An 18,732-nucleotide genomic window follows, 5' to 3' on the forward strand; every position below is an offset into this window, starting at 1 on the left:
TTCCACTACTGGTTATTTACCCAAAGAAAACAAAAACACTAATTCAAAAAGATATATGCATCCCTGTTTTTATTGCAGTGTTATTTACAATAGCTAAGTTACGGAAGTAATCCAAGTGTCCATAAATGCATGGCGGAGGAGGATGTGGTGTGTATAGATACTCAAAGGAATATTATTCAGCCATAATAAGGAGGGAGATCTTGCCATTTGTGACAACATGGGTGGACCTAGAGGACATCATGCTAAGTGAAATAAATTCAAGAAAGACAGATACCACATGATTTCATTTACATGTGGAATCTGAAAAGCAAATGAAAAAAAAAGCAGAAACAAACCCAAATAGAGGACAAACTGGCAGTTGCCAGAGGGGCGAGGGGTGGGAGTGTGCAGGCTTCCGGGCATGGAATGCGTAAGTCACAGGGTTGAAGGTCACAGCGCAGGGAATACAGTCTGCGGTATTGTAATAGCGTCGTGTGGTGGTAGGTGGGAGCTACACTCACCATGTTGTACACCTGAAACTCCTGTAACATTGGGTATCGACTGTACTTCAGAACGATCTGGGAAATGATTTTAGAGTGCTCTAGAAGACCGTGCGCATCGGTCCTCTTGCCTTCTGGCACTTGTGACTCTTTCAGACACCGCTCAACGCTCCTCCCTCTCTTGCCCGCCTTCCACAGGGTATCAGACACGTGGACCACTTCGGGTTCATCTGCCGGGAGTCTTCAGGGGGTGGAGGCTTTCACTTCGTCTGTTACGTGTTTCAGTGCGCCAGTGAAGCTCTGGTAAGTGCCACTGAGCAGCTCTCACCTGGAAGACGTGCTCACGTGCAGTGTCAACCGCACTGATTTTTCTTTCCTTCGCAAACCATAGAGCTTCTTCGACGTGTCGTTATTTGGCTTCAATTATCCGCCACAACTGTATAATAACTAGCTAGTCCACCTGCAAGACTTCTGTGGGGATGTGTCCTCCATTGTCCTGTTGTTGAGGAACCTGCTCCTGTCCGCCCTCCGGCCTTGCAGTAAAATATGTCATTGCGGACGTGTGATCCCGAGGAGGTGGCTTTCTCACGAGAGTAGAATTGTTTCTGTTTTGTACCTCCTCTCCTCTACGAGCTTTGAGCATACGTAGTGTTTCTCAGACTGGAATCCTCGCAGTTATTACGATGATCATTGTCTGTCAGTCCGTGATTAATGGTTCCCCCCAAAATCTTAAAAGTCTTTGCAGAGTCCTGAAGTCTCAGCCCCACTCGTCTGAAATGGGCATTTTCCTGGCTACCCGGTGTCTTCTCTCCGAGCAGGTCGATGAGATCATGATGACCCTGAAGCAGGCGTTCACCGTGGCAGCGGTCCAGCACACGGCTAAAGCCCCTGCCCAGCTGTGCGAGGGCTGCCCCCTGCAGGGCCTGCACAAGCTCTGTGAGCGGATAGAGGGTGAGTAGGGGCCCCCCTCCAGGCTTAACACCGCGGGACTTAAAGGGCCCAGGACAACCTCAGGCGATCTGCGTTCCTTGCGGGGTTCTGCCTAACAGAGGCCCGTGTTAGTTACAGGGATCACAGGTGAACTTTCAGCACGCGGCTGGTGTCTTCTGTATGTTGCCGAGCTACTGTGCTAGGGGCTCAGGTTTGAAGATAAACTTCCATCGCCCCTCTAAGGGTCGTGGAGGAGAGAGATAGAAACTGCATATCTAGCCACCGTCTGGTCAGCCCTGTTGGCTGCTGTGAAGAGATCTGGTAAGGTGAGAGCTGCAGAATCTCCACCACGTTTTTCAGTTCCAAGGTCATCGGTAACCCCCGCCAGAACTGTGTTCACGGAGTGAAGGGGGCAGAAGACGAATTGCAGCTGAGTCAGAGGGAAAGTGTAAAAGGGACTGAGAGTTGACTCTAGTTTCTAGAAATGTGATGTAGGGAGAAACTGTGGTAAATGTTATCATTTGCAGCTAATATTTATCGAGGACTTAAGATGTGTCAGGCACTGTGCTAGGTGCTGTGGGAGGACAGAGGATTGTTGATTTGTACATTTTAGGGATAAGTACATCGAGGACTTGTGAAGACTAGGGGTAAACTAGTGTGCGAGTCCAAGAGTCTGCCCGTGTGGGAAAGCCTTCCCTGTAACCTGCTTGCAAAGCCGCCCCCCAGGACAAGGCTGTGTGGGGGGACAAGCCAGCTGTCCCAGCTTGCACAGTTGGGGAGGTTTGAGCAAATCCAGAGCCACAGGGGCCCGGTGGGTTAGAATGGAAAGGGCGGGGGCGGGGGGGGGGGGGGGGAATCTTCCTCAGGTGGGAAGAGAGATGTTCCATTTCTGGGCCTGCAGGGGGCGCAGGGGGCTCAGGGAACAGAACCAGTGTGAACCCGCCACTGTGATCCTTTGAGGGAAACCAGCTTGGAAGGAGTTCGTTCCCCTCTCTTTGGTTTTTCATTTTCTTCTGTTTATAGGAGGATTTCTAAAACTGTGTGTGTGATTCTGAGGGGAGTCATAGGATTTAAACAACCCACGTTTTTGTACCAAAACAAAACCCAAAAAACCCCCACCCAAACCAGATTTGATCATTTCCCATGTCCCTACGATACTTCTAATAAGCTCTACTTGGGTAATGAAAAACTCTATACTATTTAGATTTCATTTCCCTTTTTTCATAGTTGTGGTGAAAGTACGTATCCTATAAAATTGACCACTCTAACCTTTTTAAAGTGTACAGTTCATTGATGTGAAGTACATTCACGTTGTGTTGAGGCCATCACCGCCACCCGTCTCTGGAGCTTTTTGATCTTTGCAGACTGAAAGTCCTTAAACCGTAACTCCCCAGTCCCCTCACCCCGGCCCCTGGTGGCCACCGTTCTGCTTCTGTCTCCGTGAGTGTGATGGGCTCCAGGTGCCTCCTCTAAGTGGAATCATGCAGTTTTTGTCCTTTTGTGACTGGCTTATTTAGCGTAACATCTCCTTGGTTCGTTCATGTTGTGGCACGAATTTTGCTCTGTTTAAGGCTGACTGGTATCCCCTTGTGTGTCTGTTCCACATTTCCTAGTCATCCGTCCATAGACGTTTGAATCGTTTCCGCCTTTTGGCTGCTTCAAATGATGTTGCTGTAAAGTTGGTGTCCAGTATCTCTTCATGCTCCTGCTTTCGGCTCTTTGGGGAATACACCTAGAAGTGCGATTGCTGGATCATATGGTGATTATGTGTCAGATGTTTTGAGGGACTGCCATCGTGTTTTCCACAGTGGCTACACCATTTTACGTTCCCATTGGTAGTGCACGAGGGTTCCTATTACTCCACATCCTGGCCAACACATGTTACTTTCTCTCTTCTTCTTCATTTTTATTTTATTTTTTTTTAATGATAACCATCCTAATGGGTGTGAGTGGTATCTGATTTCCCTTTCTAAATGAGCTAAATTGACAGTTACCACCTTAAGTTTCAAAGGTTCATTTGCTGGCATTATAGTGCTCTTTAAAATGAATCAAAATAATTAATATTTTCAGCTGTGCTTCCTTAGTTGTTACTATTTGCTGACATTATACAAAATATAGCTGGAAAGGAGAAAAGTTGAGCTTTACCTAGAGATCTCATCTGAAAGGATCACTAACCCCTCCCTTAGTGGTTGTCAAGATAAGGGAAAAGATGACAGAAATGTCCCTTAAGAGCTTATTAAGAAGCCAACAACAAAGTTGGCCTTGAAGATAAAGCAGACCGTGATCTGCAGGGACTGGAAGGATTCCAGAGTTCTACTCGATAAATCTTTCTGTGGTCTGGCTTAGCTTTTAGAAAGTGAGAGCTGAAAAGTTCAGTCGGGGTAGGGATTTTGCTGCTGTATTTTGGAATTATTATTTAATTCATCTTTTTACCTGATAAGACCCAAGCAAAACAGAAAGCTCTGCTAATGTAGAAACATTCTTGATAGCACAATTAGAAGGCTGGTGTTTTGCCTGCCTGATGGGAAGCATTTCTTAAGTATAGAGAGCACAGTGTTACAGGCATCCTTAGTAGGGGAAACGTGTCCTTTGTTGGGGAGATGCTAGTTTTATGAACACTTTGAGGCCCTTGCTCTTTGCTGTCATGCATTCCTAATAAGTAGAATGAAGCGGTTTATGACAGCTCATTGTATGTTCCCATAAGCGTAGTTCTAAGAGGAAGTCAGGCTCTGGCCAGGAACTCCATACACTGGGGGGAGGACCAATGACATGACCACAGAAAGAAAGACTTAAAGACTGTTTTCTTAATCAACTGATATAGTTGGGATATGCCCCAGGATTTATAAAAGAATACATACGCTCTCCCCACCGATCATGTGGGACATGCCACTCCCCACATGTAAGACGTGCAGCTTTGCTCGGGTCTGAATTTGAACTCTGAGCAACCCCTAGCAGTGCTTTATTTCTCATTTTGCTTATTTTAACGTTGAGCAGAGCATTTTGGGAATTACTAGAATGAATTATATGTTCACTAAAAAGGAAAAAACGTTGAACTGAGTTTTCCTTTGCTGTCTAAGTAAATTTGCCTCTGGCAGAGCAAAGCCGTTCCTCAGAGCTCCCTTGATAAGAGCCTTTTCTGTACCAACAGTGTGGAGGTGGCCTCACTAACAACCGGCCTGGAGGGATTATAGTTTTGGAATGCCCTTGACTCTGGTTACCTTTTTCTCTGTTGTTCCTTGCGTCCCTTTTCCGTCCTGTAAAGCCTTCTGGCATCATATGGGGGGGCGGGTGGTGCCACCTTATTGCCGCAGAAACCAGCCAGCGGTGGCTGACGGTGTCGAGAAGCCACGTGGAAGGTTCACTGTAAACGTGGAGTGCAGGGCCAGACACAGGGGCCTGGGTGTGGGAAACCTCACCTCCTGTTTGAGGTGGGGCAGGAGAGACCTCCTGAGCTGAGGCCTCCTGAGGGCAAGGATAGAACTTGTCCAAGAATCTCTTCATAGCCGCTGGATATGCAGAAATGCAGAATCATCTGTACTGTGGCCTGATTGTTAAAAGTTTGTGATTAATCTCTTGTGTGATTAGTCTGTTAGTCTGTTGTATATTCGGTCGAACTTTTCTTAGAGCTCGGGGGTTTTCTCCACATGTGAGTGTCTCGTCAAACAATATACGTATGTCCAAAATAGGATGCTTGTGACATTGTGTCAGAGACCTGCGGAGAGGCTTTTTGGTTAATGGTGACTGTTCATTTTACTCATAAATTTAAACACTATTTTGAGTCAACATTTAAGTAGTTCGTGCAGTGAAAACCATCCTTCTCTGTTTCCCTGGCTTGTGTGACCTGCCAGCTTGCTGGAAGAGTACCTGAATTGCGTTCAGACAAAACCCATCTGTCTTCTCTGCACTTTTACCCACCTCTGCATTCACTTTAGTTCTGAAGCCCCCTGTGGGTCCGGCGACTTGACTCTCTGGGCAGAGGGAGGCAGTGGAGAGTTCAAGAGCTGTCTGTGGAGGGAAGCGGACCTGGTTCAGAGTCTAACTCTGTCCCTTACTTAGCTGATGACCTGGGACAAAATACTGGACTCAGCCTGTGCCTCAGTTTCTTCATTTATACATTGGAATTACTAAAAATGGTGCCCACCTCAGGGCTTGTTCTGAGGATTGAGATGATGCACGTAGCATTGAGTGTAGTGGCATAGCAATCACTGAGCAAGTATTGGCTTTTATTTTTATAGGATTTTCTTGGCAAAAACGAAGGGGGGGTGCTGCCGGGAGGAAGGACATCCCAGAAGCTGAGACAGCTTCTGCAGTTTGAGCAGGGCTAAGAGCTTCCAGCAGAGCGGGGAGCAGGGTGGAGTCCAGCCGCAGTGGGGAGGCGGAGGGCAGGCAGTGGCTCTGGGGCAGGCTTGGCTGCGGGTCGGCCTCCTGACTTTTGACAAGTCACCCGGCTTCTTTAGACCTCAGCAAACACCTCTGTAAAAACAGAGGCTTGATTTCTAGGTCCTGGTTCCAGACTTCAGAGGTGTCCCCTCCTGGCCACCCTTAGCCGTGTAGATGCATTCACAGTGCTCTTCGGGGCAGAGCCTCGGCCAAGCACCTGCCCGGCCCCCTCGGGCCCCCCGGCCCCCCCAGTCCCCCAGTCCCCCCGGCCCTCTCAGCCCCCTCAGCCCCCTCAGGCTCGGGAGGAGGGAATGGAGCCGCAGCAGGTGGGTGAGGCGAGGGCTGCGCTTGGAATGAAAGTACTCGGCGGCAGATTTCCCACGGTAGTTCGGTCAGCAGAGCCTTTCATTCTAATCTTCTCAGCATGGGTAACATTTATCTTTGGCACCAAGAAAAGGCAAAACAGGATCTAAGCCATATTTGTGTGGAGACACAACTTTCTGAAGTATCAGCTTCTCATTGGCACTAAGATTGTGACTTTATAACTTTTCCTCACAATCCTCTGGAATGGTAATTAGATGGGCTTAAGACTGTTAATAAGCAAGTGGTGATAAGCAAAGGTTGTTAGCCACACGAATCAGTTTGATGTGAAGGAACCCACCGTGGAAGAGAAACATGTTTCAAATGGAGCAATAGTTTTTCCCTGAGTTGTCAAGTTTATATATAAATACTCATGAGAATCTGTTTTCTGAGGACAGTGTTCTGATTGTGTGAGGTGTTCTAACATGGAGTGGTGGAGAAAAGAAAAATTCGGAACTGCACTGACCTGAGGTGGGGTCCAGCATGGTGGACTTTGGAGATCATGTCAGCTTTCTGGGTCTCAGTTTCCTTAGCTGTAAAATGGGGATAATTGGATCGTCTTCATTGATTGTTCTCAGTATTAAATGAGGCAGGCCTAATGTTTAAGACCGTGCCTGGCACATGAGGGCTCAACCAAAAAATGTTAGCTGTCGTCATTGCCATCATGAACGTTACTACTGGTAGGATGTCCGTCAAACTTCAGAAGCCTGGAGTAGGTGGGTAAGGACGTAAAAAGCGTGAGTCTGGAAGTTTTACTCTGCCTTGTAACTTCTCCATTGAGTGTTTTCATGTCTCTCTCTTTTTTTCTTAATAGGAATGAATTCTTCCAAAACCAAACTAGAACTCCAGAAACACCTGACGACATTAACTAATCAGGAGCAAGCAACTATTTTTGAGGAGGTTCAGGTAAGGTACTAGTTTCTAATCGCTAGACCGAAAGCAGAGGTAAGCAGCTCACCTGTGAGATGGTGTGTATGAAACATAGCCAGGCAGAGCTGTCACAGCTCGGAGGCAGCGGCCCCGAGTTCCTCTTGGCTTCAGATCCCCAGCCCCGGGCAGGGGCCAGGTCAGACAGCAGATTCCCACTAGGTCTTGGTTTTCACGGTGAATGTGACTAACCCAGGGAAGTCCTGCCTTAAAAACTGTTTTAGAATGAGGGAAAGGAAATTGCAGAGTGGAAATCGCCCTCAGCGCAGGAGACGGAAGACGTGGACTTCGGTCCCCGGGCATTCCTCTGCTCCACAGGAAGCTTCTGCCAGCCCCTTCTGCACGGGGTTCCAGCCCCAAGGTGTGGGAGTGGGCAGAGACAGCATGTCGTACGTGAACTTGGTCATTAATTCTTCCTGCCTTCTCCCTCTGTGTTGGACATGAATGGAGATGATGTTATCTACTTAGAACCGTCTATCAAACCTAAATATAAAAACAAAATACAAAGCCAAAGCCAGGCTCATCGGTTTTCTGGAAACTCACTCTTGTCCTTGCATGTAGATGCCGCGTAGCTCGGGGAAACCACGCTGCGTGTGCTGGCATGCCTGTGCTGGGTTCATTACGAATCTTTAATGAGCTCATCCCAGATTTCATGTCCGCTTTAGCCGAGGGGCATTTTCTATGGTTTCCTGGCACTTTTGAAGGGAGGAAAGCACATCAGAACAAAGAATAAGTATCTTTTTTTGTGGGGAGGGGAGTGGCAGGGGTCCTGCGGAGGAGTCATTAACCAGATCAAGAAGGCCGGCAGCTCTGGATGGCGAGTTCCCTCTGCCTGCTCACCGGGTGCGGGACTGGACACACAGGGCCTGTAAGCTGTTTTCTAGCAGGATGGATGCATGTGCAGAGAAGGAAGGCATGGGAAGGTTTTTCAATTTCATAAGTAGCCTAGAATGCAATTTCCACAATTTCCATTTGCCTTTAAGTGTTCTTGTTTTCTTCTGAATTGACTTGAGACAGGCTACTTTGTTTTTTCTTAAAGGATCTTTCGAGTTCCGAGTACACAGTACTCAGAATAACTTAGTGTGATTTGGACTTAGAATTCGTAAATGGACGGACGGTTTGCTTCTGACTGTTAATGGATTTACAGTGGAGGCCGGGGGCCTTTTCCCGTGATGCCGTGATGTCGGCTTGTGGTCGAATGTTATCAAGCCACTCTGGGGAACATCTTTGCAGCAAGCTTAGGAGATGCACATTCCTCCTCTAATGTGCGTTTTATTTTTTATTTAGACAGCACTGTGTAGCCATCCCAAAACAGTGCGATGACTCAGCATAGTTAATAAAGTGTTCTTCAGCAGTGAGAAATTCCTAATGGAAGTGATTCTGAGGTTCTCTTTGACTCACGTAAGTTTTTAGACATCCAGTACATTATGGAAAAGAGACTTTAGAGAAAAGTGATGACACAGGTTTTTTGTTTTTGTTTTTTTAAATGCATGTAGTTAATATCTTGGGGCCCCTGTGCCTTGTTCTAGAAGGCTCTGCAACTCGATTTGCTTAAAGACCAAAGGGAGGGGACACTGGTTGTGAAAAGCCAGCTCTTACTTTGTCCTTCATCATCATAAGTGCAGCTCGCTCTTCCTTAAATGATAAAATTTGACATGGATCTCTTCTTCTACTTCTTCTTCTTCTTCTTCTTCTTTTTTTTTTTTTTTAAAGATTTTATTTATTTATTTGACAGAGATAGAGACAGCCAGCGAGAGAGGGAACACAAGCAGGGGGAGTGGGAGAGGAAGAAGCAGGCCCACAGCGGAGGAGCCTGATGTGGGGCTCGATCCCACAATGCCGGGATCACGCCCTAAGCCGAAGGCAGACGCTTAACTGCTGTGCCACCCAGGCACCCCCTGGATCTCTTCTTCTGATGGCTTGAGGGTTTCATTGAATTATTTTCAATGACCATTCTTGGTTCTTATAAAACATTTTATATACCAAGTTTCTTTCTCGGTAGCAGCACCTGCTAATGTGTTTGAAAATCATACCTTTCAAAAAGATCATAACAAGGTGGCTTTGCAGTGTCAGGAGCCCTTATGTAAACAGAAAGGTTAATACGTTCCTTTGTACGGTTTTCCTGGAGGATAATTTATTTCTGAAGAACTCTCCAAGGGCAGATCTTCATAAGACAAATAGTAATTGGATTGAAATTAATAGTACGTGATTACTTAGTTAAAGCATTCATAATCAGTGTTTTTGTTAATAAATGCTTAATGCAGACAAAAAAGGGCAGACCACACAGGGCATGAAGAACAGGTATCTGTAATGGCCATGTCTGTGTTGCAGGAGGTTGTCACTGCTGCGTGTGTGCTGACTTTGAGCGCGCCGAGAGAACTTGGTGCCCGATGAGCCTGGGGGCCTCTTAACCCTTTTGTCAGGGGACTCGTGACACTTCAGAGCCACTGTTTAATTGATGCCCGTATGAAATGCATTATCTTCAAGCGTGTCTCCCTGTGCAGGTGTGCAGGCGGCCCACGGGGTCTTTTCGAGAGCCACTCTGCTACTGGCTGAGTCGGCCAGGTCCGGTGGCCGGTCCCCTGCAGTGCTTTCTGGCCCACGTAGGGCTAGGGAAGAAAGTGCCTCAAAGTCCAACTCTGTTCTTCTGAATGAGTGTATTTCAGGGAATGGCTGAATTAATACTGAGTGTGTAAATCAAGTCGATTCATACTCAGTAGGGGTCAATAATGGATTAAAGAACATGATTTTTCACAAGTTTTAAAGGTTAATAGAGGAGCTTCCCCTCCAACCCCCACTTGGTGAAGAATAGCAACTTAGTTGGATTTTCCATGGCTTTAAAATTAATTCCTATAAGATTTGATTATAACTTTGTAAAAAGATGTCAGAAAGTAGTGTCCCAGTGAGCATTGCCGTTTTAAGTAGTATCCTTCAGTATTCGTCAAGTCAGCGTGGGAAATTCAGTTTTCAGTCACTCTTACATCCAATTCATAGACCTCCTAGAAATAAGGTCAAGGCACGTGACAGAATTGACTTTGTTACTTTTAACAGGCAATCAATTGTTTTGTATTTGTTTACATGGAATATAACAGGAGAAAAGCACACAAATCAGTAGTGTGTGTATTTCAGTGAATTTTTGTAAGATGAATACTCCTGTGCGGACAACCAGCTCGAAGACTAAGAACTAGAGCATTTCCAGCTTTTCAGACTCCCCCCCCCCCCGCCCCCCACCTCAGCATTACCCCCAGGAACCCACATTCTGACACTGCAGATTGATTTTTTTACAAGCAAGTTAATTTTTAACTGCAAGGTGATGCTCTCCAACTGGATTCCCCATCATTTTCCCTAGACTTGTCTCTCTGACTAATGAAAGTTTTCGAAATTAAATCACCTGTAGAAAGGAATGGTTTGCGACTGTGGAGGCTGGTGGGACACCTTGCTAATCATTTGAACTCAGTAGAAGAGTAGCCTCTAGTCATGTTTCAGATATCTTAAGGAAGGAAGGATTTACTTTTTGACCTTGTAGGACACAGTGGACATGGATTTCTAACCTTAGTGACTTTCCTTTGTGATGTTTATTGACCTCCGCGCTGCAGCCCCTGGTCCTTGGCTTCAGTTTCCAGTGACTGTGATGGTACCTGGGGCGCATTTGTCTCATTTTCCGCCCATCTGAACAACTTCTTTCTTGTATATTTTGAGGAAAAGAAAATGTCTCCTCTTATTACTGCATTTTTAGCCTTTTTTAAGACTTTGAAATAAGCAATTGCATACTTTCTCCCAAAATACACATTTTCTTGTGAGAGCAGCCCTAAATATTTAATTAAAGATATGGAAGGAAGGAATGGTTCCAACTCTTAGGTGTCTGTTCAGAGGCCTCCCCTAATTTCTGTCTGTTCCTCTTTCCTCGACTTTAAAAAAAAAAAGAAGAAGAAGACTTTATTTTTTTACAGCAGCTTCATTTTTATAGAAAAAGTGGGTAGAAAATACAGAGGCCCCATGTAACCTCTCACATCCCACCTTACCCTCAGGCCAGTTTTCCCTATTAACATCTTGTCTTAGTGTGGTACATGTGTTACTATTGGTTAGCCCATATTGACACATTATTAATGACTGATGTCCGTAGCTGACATTAGGGTTAACTTTTCATGTTGTACATTCTCTGGGTTCTAACAAATGTATAATGGCATTATATATATGCCATAATGGCATAATCCACCATTACAGGATTATACAGAATTGTTTTTCACTATCCTAAAAATCCTCTCTGCTCTGTCAGTTCATTCCTCCCCCCTTTCCCAAGCCCCAGGCCCCCGCTTATCTTTTACTGTCTCCCTAGTTTTGCTTTTTCCAGAATGTCATACAGTTATAATTATATAGTGTGCAGTGGATTGGCTTTGCTTAACAACATGCATTTAAAGTTCTGTGTGTCTTTTCATGGCTCCATAGTTCTATTTATTTTAGTGCTGAGTAATATTCCATTTTTTAAAAGATTTTATTTATTCATTTGAGAGACAGAGAGAGCAGGGGGAGGAGCAAAGGGAGAGGGAGAAGCAGACTCCCTCCCTGCTGAGCAGGGAGCCTGACATGGGGCTCCATCCTGGGACCCCGGGATCATGACCTGAGCCCAAGGCAGATAGATGCTTAATGGACTGAGCCACCCAGGTGCCCCTAATATTCTATTTTATGGATGTGTCACAATTTGTTTATTCACTGTTGAAGGACATCTGGGTTGCTCATAAGTTTTGGCAGTTGTAAATAAAGCTGCTAGAAACATTTGTATGTTGGTTTTAGTATGGACGTAAATTTTCAACTCCTTTGGGTAAATACGAAGCAGTGTGATTTGCTGGATCACGTGGTAAGAGCATGGCTGGTTTTATAAGCAGCTGTCAAACTGGCTCCCACAGTGGCTGGGTCATTGTGCAGTCCCACCAGCAATGAATTAGAGTTCCTCTTGCCTCCTGGGCATCTAGACTCACAGTGTATCTATCCATCACCTCCTTGGGATACTCAGTATAAAGTTGGGGTTGTGGTACGTGACTATCCCTTTCCTTTCTTGAAGATCTGTTGGGAACTTTCTTTGGAAAAATGTACGTGTTACATAAAACATGTAAAACTTCATAACATCAAGGTTTGCAGCTTGGAATCGAGATTGAGAGCATCTGTTCTAAGATATTCAATCCTTAAATCTGAAATATAAAGAACAGGAAGTCCTCAGTGAAAACAACCTCTTCTAATCATTTTGTATCTTTTCCTTGAGTTATAGGAACAACTTATCATTTTAAATGATCTTTTTTAAAGAGCAGAAATATCAGAAGTTCTGGGTTAGTGTACCTTTGCTTCTAAAACCTGGGTTTTAGAAGGATAAAATCATTGTTTCTAGGTTAGCTCAGAGAGGAGTTGCCAAGAGTGGCATTGATCCAGACTAGATGCTTATATAGTTGATTATGTCATTTATTTACACCCTGACTTTGTTTTGAAGGGCAGGCTGGAAGTTTGGAATTGGGGGGAAGAGCAGGAAAATGGATAATCATCATTATGAAAAACACGTATTTTCAGGGCGCCTGGGTGGCTCAGTTGGTTAAGTGTCTGCCTTTGGCTCAGGTTATGATCCCAGGCTCAGGTCATGATCCCAGGGTCCTGGGATCGGTCTGCACAGGGTCCCTTGCTCAGCGGGGAGCCTGCTTCTCCCTCTCTGTCTGCTCCTCCCCCTGCGTTCACTCTCTCTCTTCCTCACTGTCTCAAATAAAATCTTCAAAAAACCCCCCATATTTTCAAGGTTTATAGACTAGAAGCTTTGTAGGTCTTCAGAATAACTTTTTTCCTTCATTTTCAGAGAAAATAATACATTAAATTACATGGTCTTCTAAAAATGAGTGATGTTTCAGATCCAAAGAATTTGGGACCTTGGAGTTTATTTTGTGCATAATCTTTCCTTGAACAGATGAGGAAGCTAAGATTACATGATTTGCCTTTGGTCACACTTATAGGCAGCACCAGAACCTACATATCCTGATTTCTAGTCCAGTGTGCTTTGCCACTATCTCTCTGAAAAATCAAAGAGGTAGGGAGAATTTCCTTAAAAAAGAAAGGAAAAAAAAAAAGTGAGTCAGTGCCATGAAATATTGCATGCGAGTTTATGCCTTGCGGGGCTTGCAGAAAGTGCTTCATGCTGAACAGCGCATTGGATGTGTGGCACCGTGACCCTGGATCCGGTTGCTATTTTCCTTTCCGGTTCCCTAGCCATAAAGGTTTATAAACATGTAGCCATTATGGCTCTTGACCTCTGGATGTTTACACAGATTTTATTCTTTTCTTGTTTTCAAGACAACTTATTTATTAAATATTTTGTCTGTGCCTCTATCTGATGTGAAATATTTATTTTAGGTATAAGGACATCAGAGGTCAAAAACCTAAATCTGGCTCCCTGGCTCCATTGTCCCTTTTTAAGAATGGTCTCCATGTCTAGCTAGGATCATTGGTGCCCCCTAGTGAGATGATTGGGTAAAAGCACCCATTATAATGGGTGGATGGAAGCTGTTACAGCATCTTCAAAGGCATGGTTTAGCAGTTTTGGTGACAATTAAAAATAAACGTAATATATATATATATATTTTTTTAAAGAAATCGAGACCAAGAAGTGAACAGCGAGAGAATGAATTGATTATTTCTTTCCTGAGATGTTTATATGAAGAGAAACAAAAAGGTCACATCCATATTGGGGACTTAAAGCAGGTATGGCATGTTTTTCCTCTTCTTTTAATTTTACCAGGATGTTGTGTAAAACAGAATCTTGAGGATTTTCTCAAGTTCTGAAACTCTTTTTATCCCTGTTTTACTTTTACTTGTTGCACATGTGGGGAAACTTGGAAATATTTAGACTGTGCTTGGAGGTGGTGAGAGAAGTTGCCGTCTGCATTGTGGTGGGGGTGGAGCAGGGGGCGGGGCTAGAGCTTCAAGAATGAAGTTTAAGAGTAGATCCTGCCACAACAAGCTACTTGACCTGCAGGGAGCCCATCTCTGTCACCTCCCCTCTCCCCCCGGGAAAACGGGAATAACCTTGCATCACTGCCTTCAGAATTCTAGAAGGTGCCTGGAGGTTCTTTGGAATATCAGTACTATGTGAATGTAGGAGAGCTACCTTACAGATCAGGTGCAGTGCTAGAGAGCCTGGCGTAGGTGCTGTCCATATACCCAACTGGCATTAGTTCCGTTTTGTGTGGTAGAGGTCCGGAATCAGCTTGCCTTCCTCTTCTGGGCACAAGCATTGTTCAGCTTTTCTGTCTCGGGGTGCTGTGTCCAAAGCTGGGGCTACCTGCAGGTCTTTTCTCTGAAGAGCTGAGTCTGGGATTCTGTGCACGTGGTGTCATGGATCATGTTCTTATGTCCTTTAGACTCTGCATAAGTCAATTCATGACAAACAGTAGAGCTTCGAGTGTGCATTTTGTATTTAAGTTCCTAGTGAGCCAGAAAATCTAGAGAAATATCACTGAAAGATGTTAAAAAAATCCTTAATTTTCCAAAAGTATATAGTCTTTTTTTTAAAGATTTTATTTATTTTTTATTATTTGAGACAGAGCATGAGTCGGGGGGAGGGCAGAGGGAGAAACAGGCTCCCCGCTGAGCAAGGAGCCTGACACAGGACTCGATCCCAGGACCCTAGAATCATGACCTGAGCCGAAGGCAGATGCTTAACCCACTGAGCCACCAGACACCCCAGTCGTCGTCGTCGTCGTCTTCTTTTTTTTTTTTTTTTTTGGAGAGAGAGAGAGTGAGAAGGTGGGGAAGGGGCAGAGGGAGAGAGAGAATCTTAAGTAGGCTCCACGCCCAGCTCAGAGCCCGACATGGGGCTTGATTTCACAACTGTGAGATCATGACCTGGGCCAAGACCAAGAATTGGGCGCTTAACCGACCGAACCACCAGGCACCCCAGTATATTGCCTTTTTATAAAATGCCTAACTCACTTTCTACAGGGGCTTTAACGCTCAGTGGTGTGCCCCCTCCCCGGAAACACCTCTGCTTTTCTGGTTGCCTAACCGTGATGTGGTTTTCCTCTCCCCAGATTTCTACCTTCAGTTGACTCTGGCAGTCAGGTACCTTTCCTGACCTCACAGCGCTTACGTGCAGTGTCTGACATTGTTTTTCATCTCCTTGGCCAACCATAGCATCCCTTAGCAGGGACCCTAAGACCGGCGCACCGTCTGTGTGTCTGGCCTCTGTCTGTTCACACGCCTCCCACAGCGTGGGAGTTCTGAGCTCCTCCAGCTCAGTCGGGTGGGCCACCCAGCCTACGCTGACAGTGAAGTCTCTGCTTCTTTTCAACCTACGACTTTTCTTGTTTCCATTCCTTTTCTTTTTTTTCCCCTCTTGTGCCATTAATAGTTTTTCCCTGTAGTACTTTTCTTCCCTAACTTGTCCCAACAGGAAATTGATAATTTTGAAATAATTTATAACTGCTAGAAGGGAAGGAAACATTTATGGTGGATGGAAAGTTTTGACCTAAGTACAAACTGGTTTTTAGGGAACAGAGAAGTATCTTTATGATTTGGGCATAGTTTAGTCTGGTGGAGAAATACATTTAATTTTTTTTCCGTTTGAAAACATGAGAGGATTTAATGTCACAGTGTGCAAGCATCACAAAGCAGAGCTGTCAGTGCTTTCTCTAGAGGTTTCTAAACATTTTGTTACCCAGCAGGCTCACGTCTGTGCCTGTAAAGAAGTTGCTCCCATCCCCGGTTGTGGTTGGGTCTCCCCTAGTCCGGACACCCGCTCGGGCTCTGAGGATTGGGCTTTTCAGAGCAGCAGCTGCTTTTAGATGGATCAGGTGAAGCTTTGAGATTCACCAGTAGATTCCTGCTCTCATTTTCTGCTACCAAATAGTTTAACTACATGGATCTCATTACATTCTTATTGCATCTAAAAATTCCCATAGCCTTTGAATATGGGTTACGACTTGACCTAGAGAGGAGTAGAACCATGGCTTTGACAGTGAATGCTATATGTGCTTTTCAGACTGAAATGGTGGTGTTGGATAGCTGTCAGAAGAACCATTTTTATAAAACAGAAAACAAACTGAAGGACGTTTGCCCTTACGGAAAAGGAAGAATCGCTTTGGGGAAACACCTGTAAAGTAATAAAGTTAGAGGTGTCACATTTTAGTCAGTGGACATATAGTTTCTACTTGTGTGGACAGAGCTGGTGCAAAAAATTAAAAATATTCAATCAACTGCCACTTAGTGAATGTTTGCCACGTGCCAGACAGAGTTCGAATTTTTTGCATGTGTGATTCCAGTTTTTGTAATACCGTTGTCGGAGATGGGGATGTGGGGAAGAGGTCAAGCAGCATGTTAGGGAATGGCAGCCAGTGTGTCCCAGGTCCAAGGGCACTATCTTAATCATTATGCTTTTTAGGAGCTTACCTAACAAAATCGAATGTTCTATAACTACTCACCAATTTGCCTGCGTCCATTTTCCAGTAGAGAAGTTTTTTCTGACATTTTATTTATTATTTTTAAAAATTTTATTTATTTATTTTTATTATGTTCAGTTAGCCAGCATATAGTGACATTTTATTTTGAAATTTTCAAACATGTAGGAAAGTTGGAAGAAACACAGTGAGCATTCGTATACCCACCATCCAGATTGTATCATTTGTAGCATTTTGCAATATTTGCTTTCCCTTATATCCGTCCATCTCTTATTTCACCTTTTTTTTGATGACTTGTAAAGTAAGTTTCTGATAGCAGCACCCTTTATTCTTGCACACTTTAGCGTGCACATAGTTAGCTGTGGTTCAGTATGTGTTCACGGTTGTCTTTGGAGATTTACATCCTGTAAGTTGCACAGATCTTGAATGTACTACTCATTGAGTTTTGAGGACTTCATACATTTAGGTGGCCCAAGCCCCCATCAAGATAGAGAGCACCCCCTTTCACACCGGAATGGACCCCCCTACCTCTTTGCTGGTCCGCACTACCCCTCCCCCAGGCAACCACGGTTTTGACTATTTATGCCCTAGATTGATTTTGCCTGTTCTAGAACTTCTGCAGATGGAATGAGACAGTCTGTGCTCTCTCAGCTCTGGCCTCCTGCACTTAGTCTAATGCTTACATACTCATCCATGTGGTTGCGTGTATGAGTCGTTTGTTCCTTTTTATTCCCATGGGCCAGCCCCACGGTTTTTCTCCATCATCCTTCTGGTGGACACCTCGGCAACCAGGTGCTGGTTGTTACGAATAAGGCTGCTAGTGGAAGAACTTCGGTGTAGCCGCAGAATTTAAAACTTGGCTCCAGACTTGTGCACAGAGTTCACCCGTCCGTCATGGGCTGGGCAGTGTGGTGACAGTGGTGCAGATTGGAAACTTATCGAAGAACCAGCATCCTCTTCAAAGGAGAAACTTCTAGATGCTTATTTTAAAGTAAACAAGGAATATATTTTCTAAACATGAATTATTTTCAAATTATATTCGAATTGTGGTGATAGACCTGGAAAAACATCATGGTAGGTGGGAGAGGAGAGCGGAGGAAGCATTGAACTCAGTGTTCAGACATTCTTATGGCCTGGTTTCAGAAAAGGGAAAGTGCAGTTTTTCTTGTATGTACTTTCTGCTGTGTGCTACTGGTCTTCTGGCCAATGTTTTCTTAGTATATCAAAACAAATCATTCAAAATGCTTCTATTTCATGGAAACTATTGTGGGGTTTGAAAGCCAGCCCACGACTTCTTAACTTTGTGGGAGAACTGGCAGCGAGTCAAGGGCAGGCCCCTGAGGGCCCCGTGAGGATCCTTCCCTTTGCTCTGGAGTCTGTCGCAAGTCTGGACGTTTGGTAAATGATTGCGCAGGACCAGTGCCAGTGAGAAAGGCACCTGCCCGTGCTGTGTGATGTGCAGCGGGCACTTAGCATCTGTTGCGTGAGTCTGTTGCTTCGGGTGCCTGCTCCCCATGGGCCTGCCTGGTGATCATTGCTCATTCACTCATTCTTCAGCAAGAGAGCATGCTCAGTATAGTCTGTGAAAACACAGAGATAAATGACAGTCTCCCTCGAAGGAATTTCGAAGCTGCTTGTCATTCTCTTAACGCACATTCTGATTCTCACATACGTAAAACTCTGATGACTGCTTGAAGCCAAAGGTAGGTAGTATCAGAACCTTTTCTTTCTCTCGTAAACGCTTTGAAAAATGTATGACATTCATTGATGAATTAGGATTTCATCATTTCGAAGAAGACTTGGTATCTTTGACCAGCAAATAACTAAATAAAATGAAAAATGCATAATCACCTAGGAATCAGGGGAAGACAAATTAAGAGACCGTCTATACCCATCAAATTGGCAGAAGTGGAAAAATCTGACCGTACCATGTAAAGGTGAGCTCTCATGTACAGCTACTGGGACTATGAATTAGTACCATTCAGGGGAGAAAAATTTGACAGTATCCAGTACACGTGAAGACAGACCTAGTGACCCAGCAAGGACATTTCTAATGATTTACCTTGCAAAAACCTTCACATGTGTGCCAAGGAGCTGTGTTCTGGAGAGATTAGCGCAGTCTCCTTTGTAAAAGCACAAAGGAGTCCATGTTTAAGCACAGGAACACGAATGAACAAACGATGTTGTCACACAGTGAGCTACTGCACTCTGATTAAAGTGAGTCAGTCAGT

General features: G+C 44.7%; 1 protein-coding gene across 10 annotated transcripts in view; it reads left to right on the forward strand.

Annotated features, from left to right (window-relative positions):
- Positions 1-18,732, forward strand: part of TBC1D1 (TBC1 domain family member 1) — a 224,117-nt gene that overhangs the window by 112,242 nt on the left and 93,143 nt on the right. For 8 of the 10 annotated variants that reach the window (XM_026508719.4, XM_044387659.3, XM_044387657.3 and 5 more), the window contains 4 exons: positions 678-782; positions 1,298-1,430; positions 6,964-7,055; positions 13,698-13,808. In XM_026508719.4, coding sequence (XP_026364504.2) covers positions 678-782; positions 1,298-1,430; positions 6,964-7,055; positions 13,698-13,808 — 441 coding nt within the window. The remainder of the gene's footprint in view (positions 1-677; positions 783-1,297; positions 1,431-6,963; positions 7,056-13,697; positions 13,809-18,732) is intronic. The other 2 variants (XM_044387658.3, XM_048211745.2) reach the window with 1 other exon arrangement.

The sequence above is a fragment of the Ursus arctos genome, unplaced genomic scaffold, assembly GCF_023065955.2.
Source record: "Ursus arctos isolate Adak ecotype North America unplaced genomic scaffold, UrsArc2.0 scaffold_9, whole genome shotgun sequence".
In the NCBI taxonomy this organism is placed as follows: Eukaryota; Metazoa; Chordata; class Mammalia; order Carnivora; family Ursidae; genus Ursus; species Ursus arctos.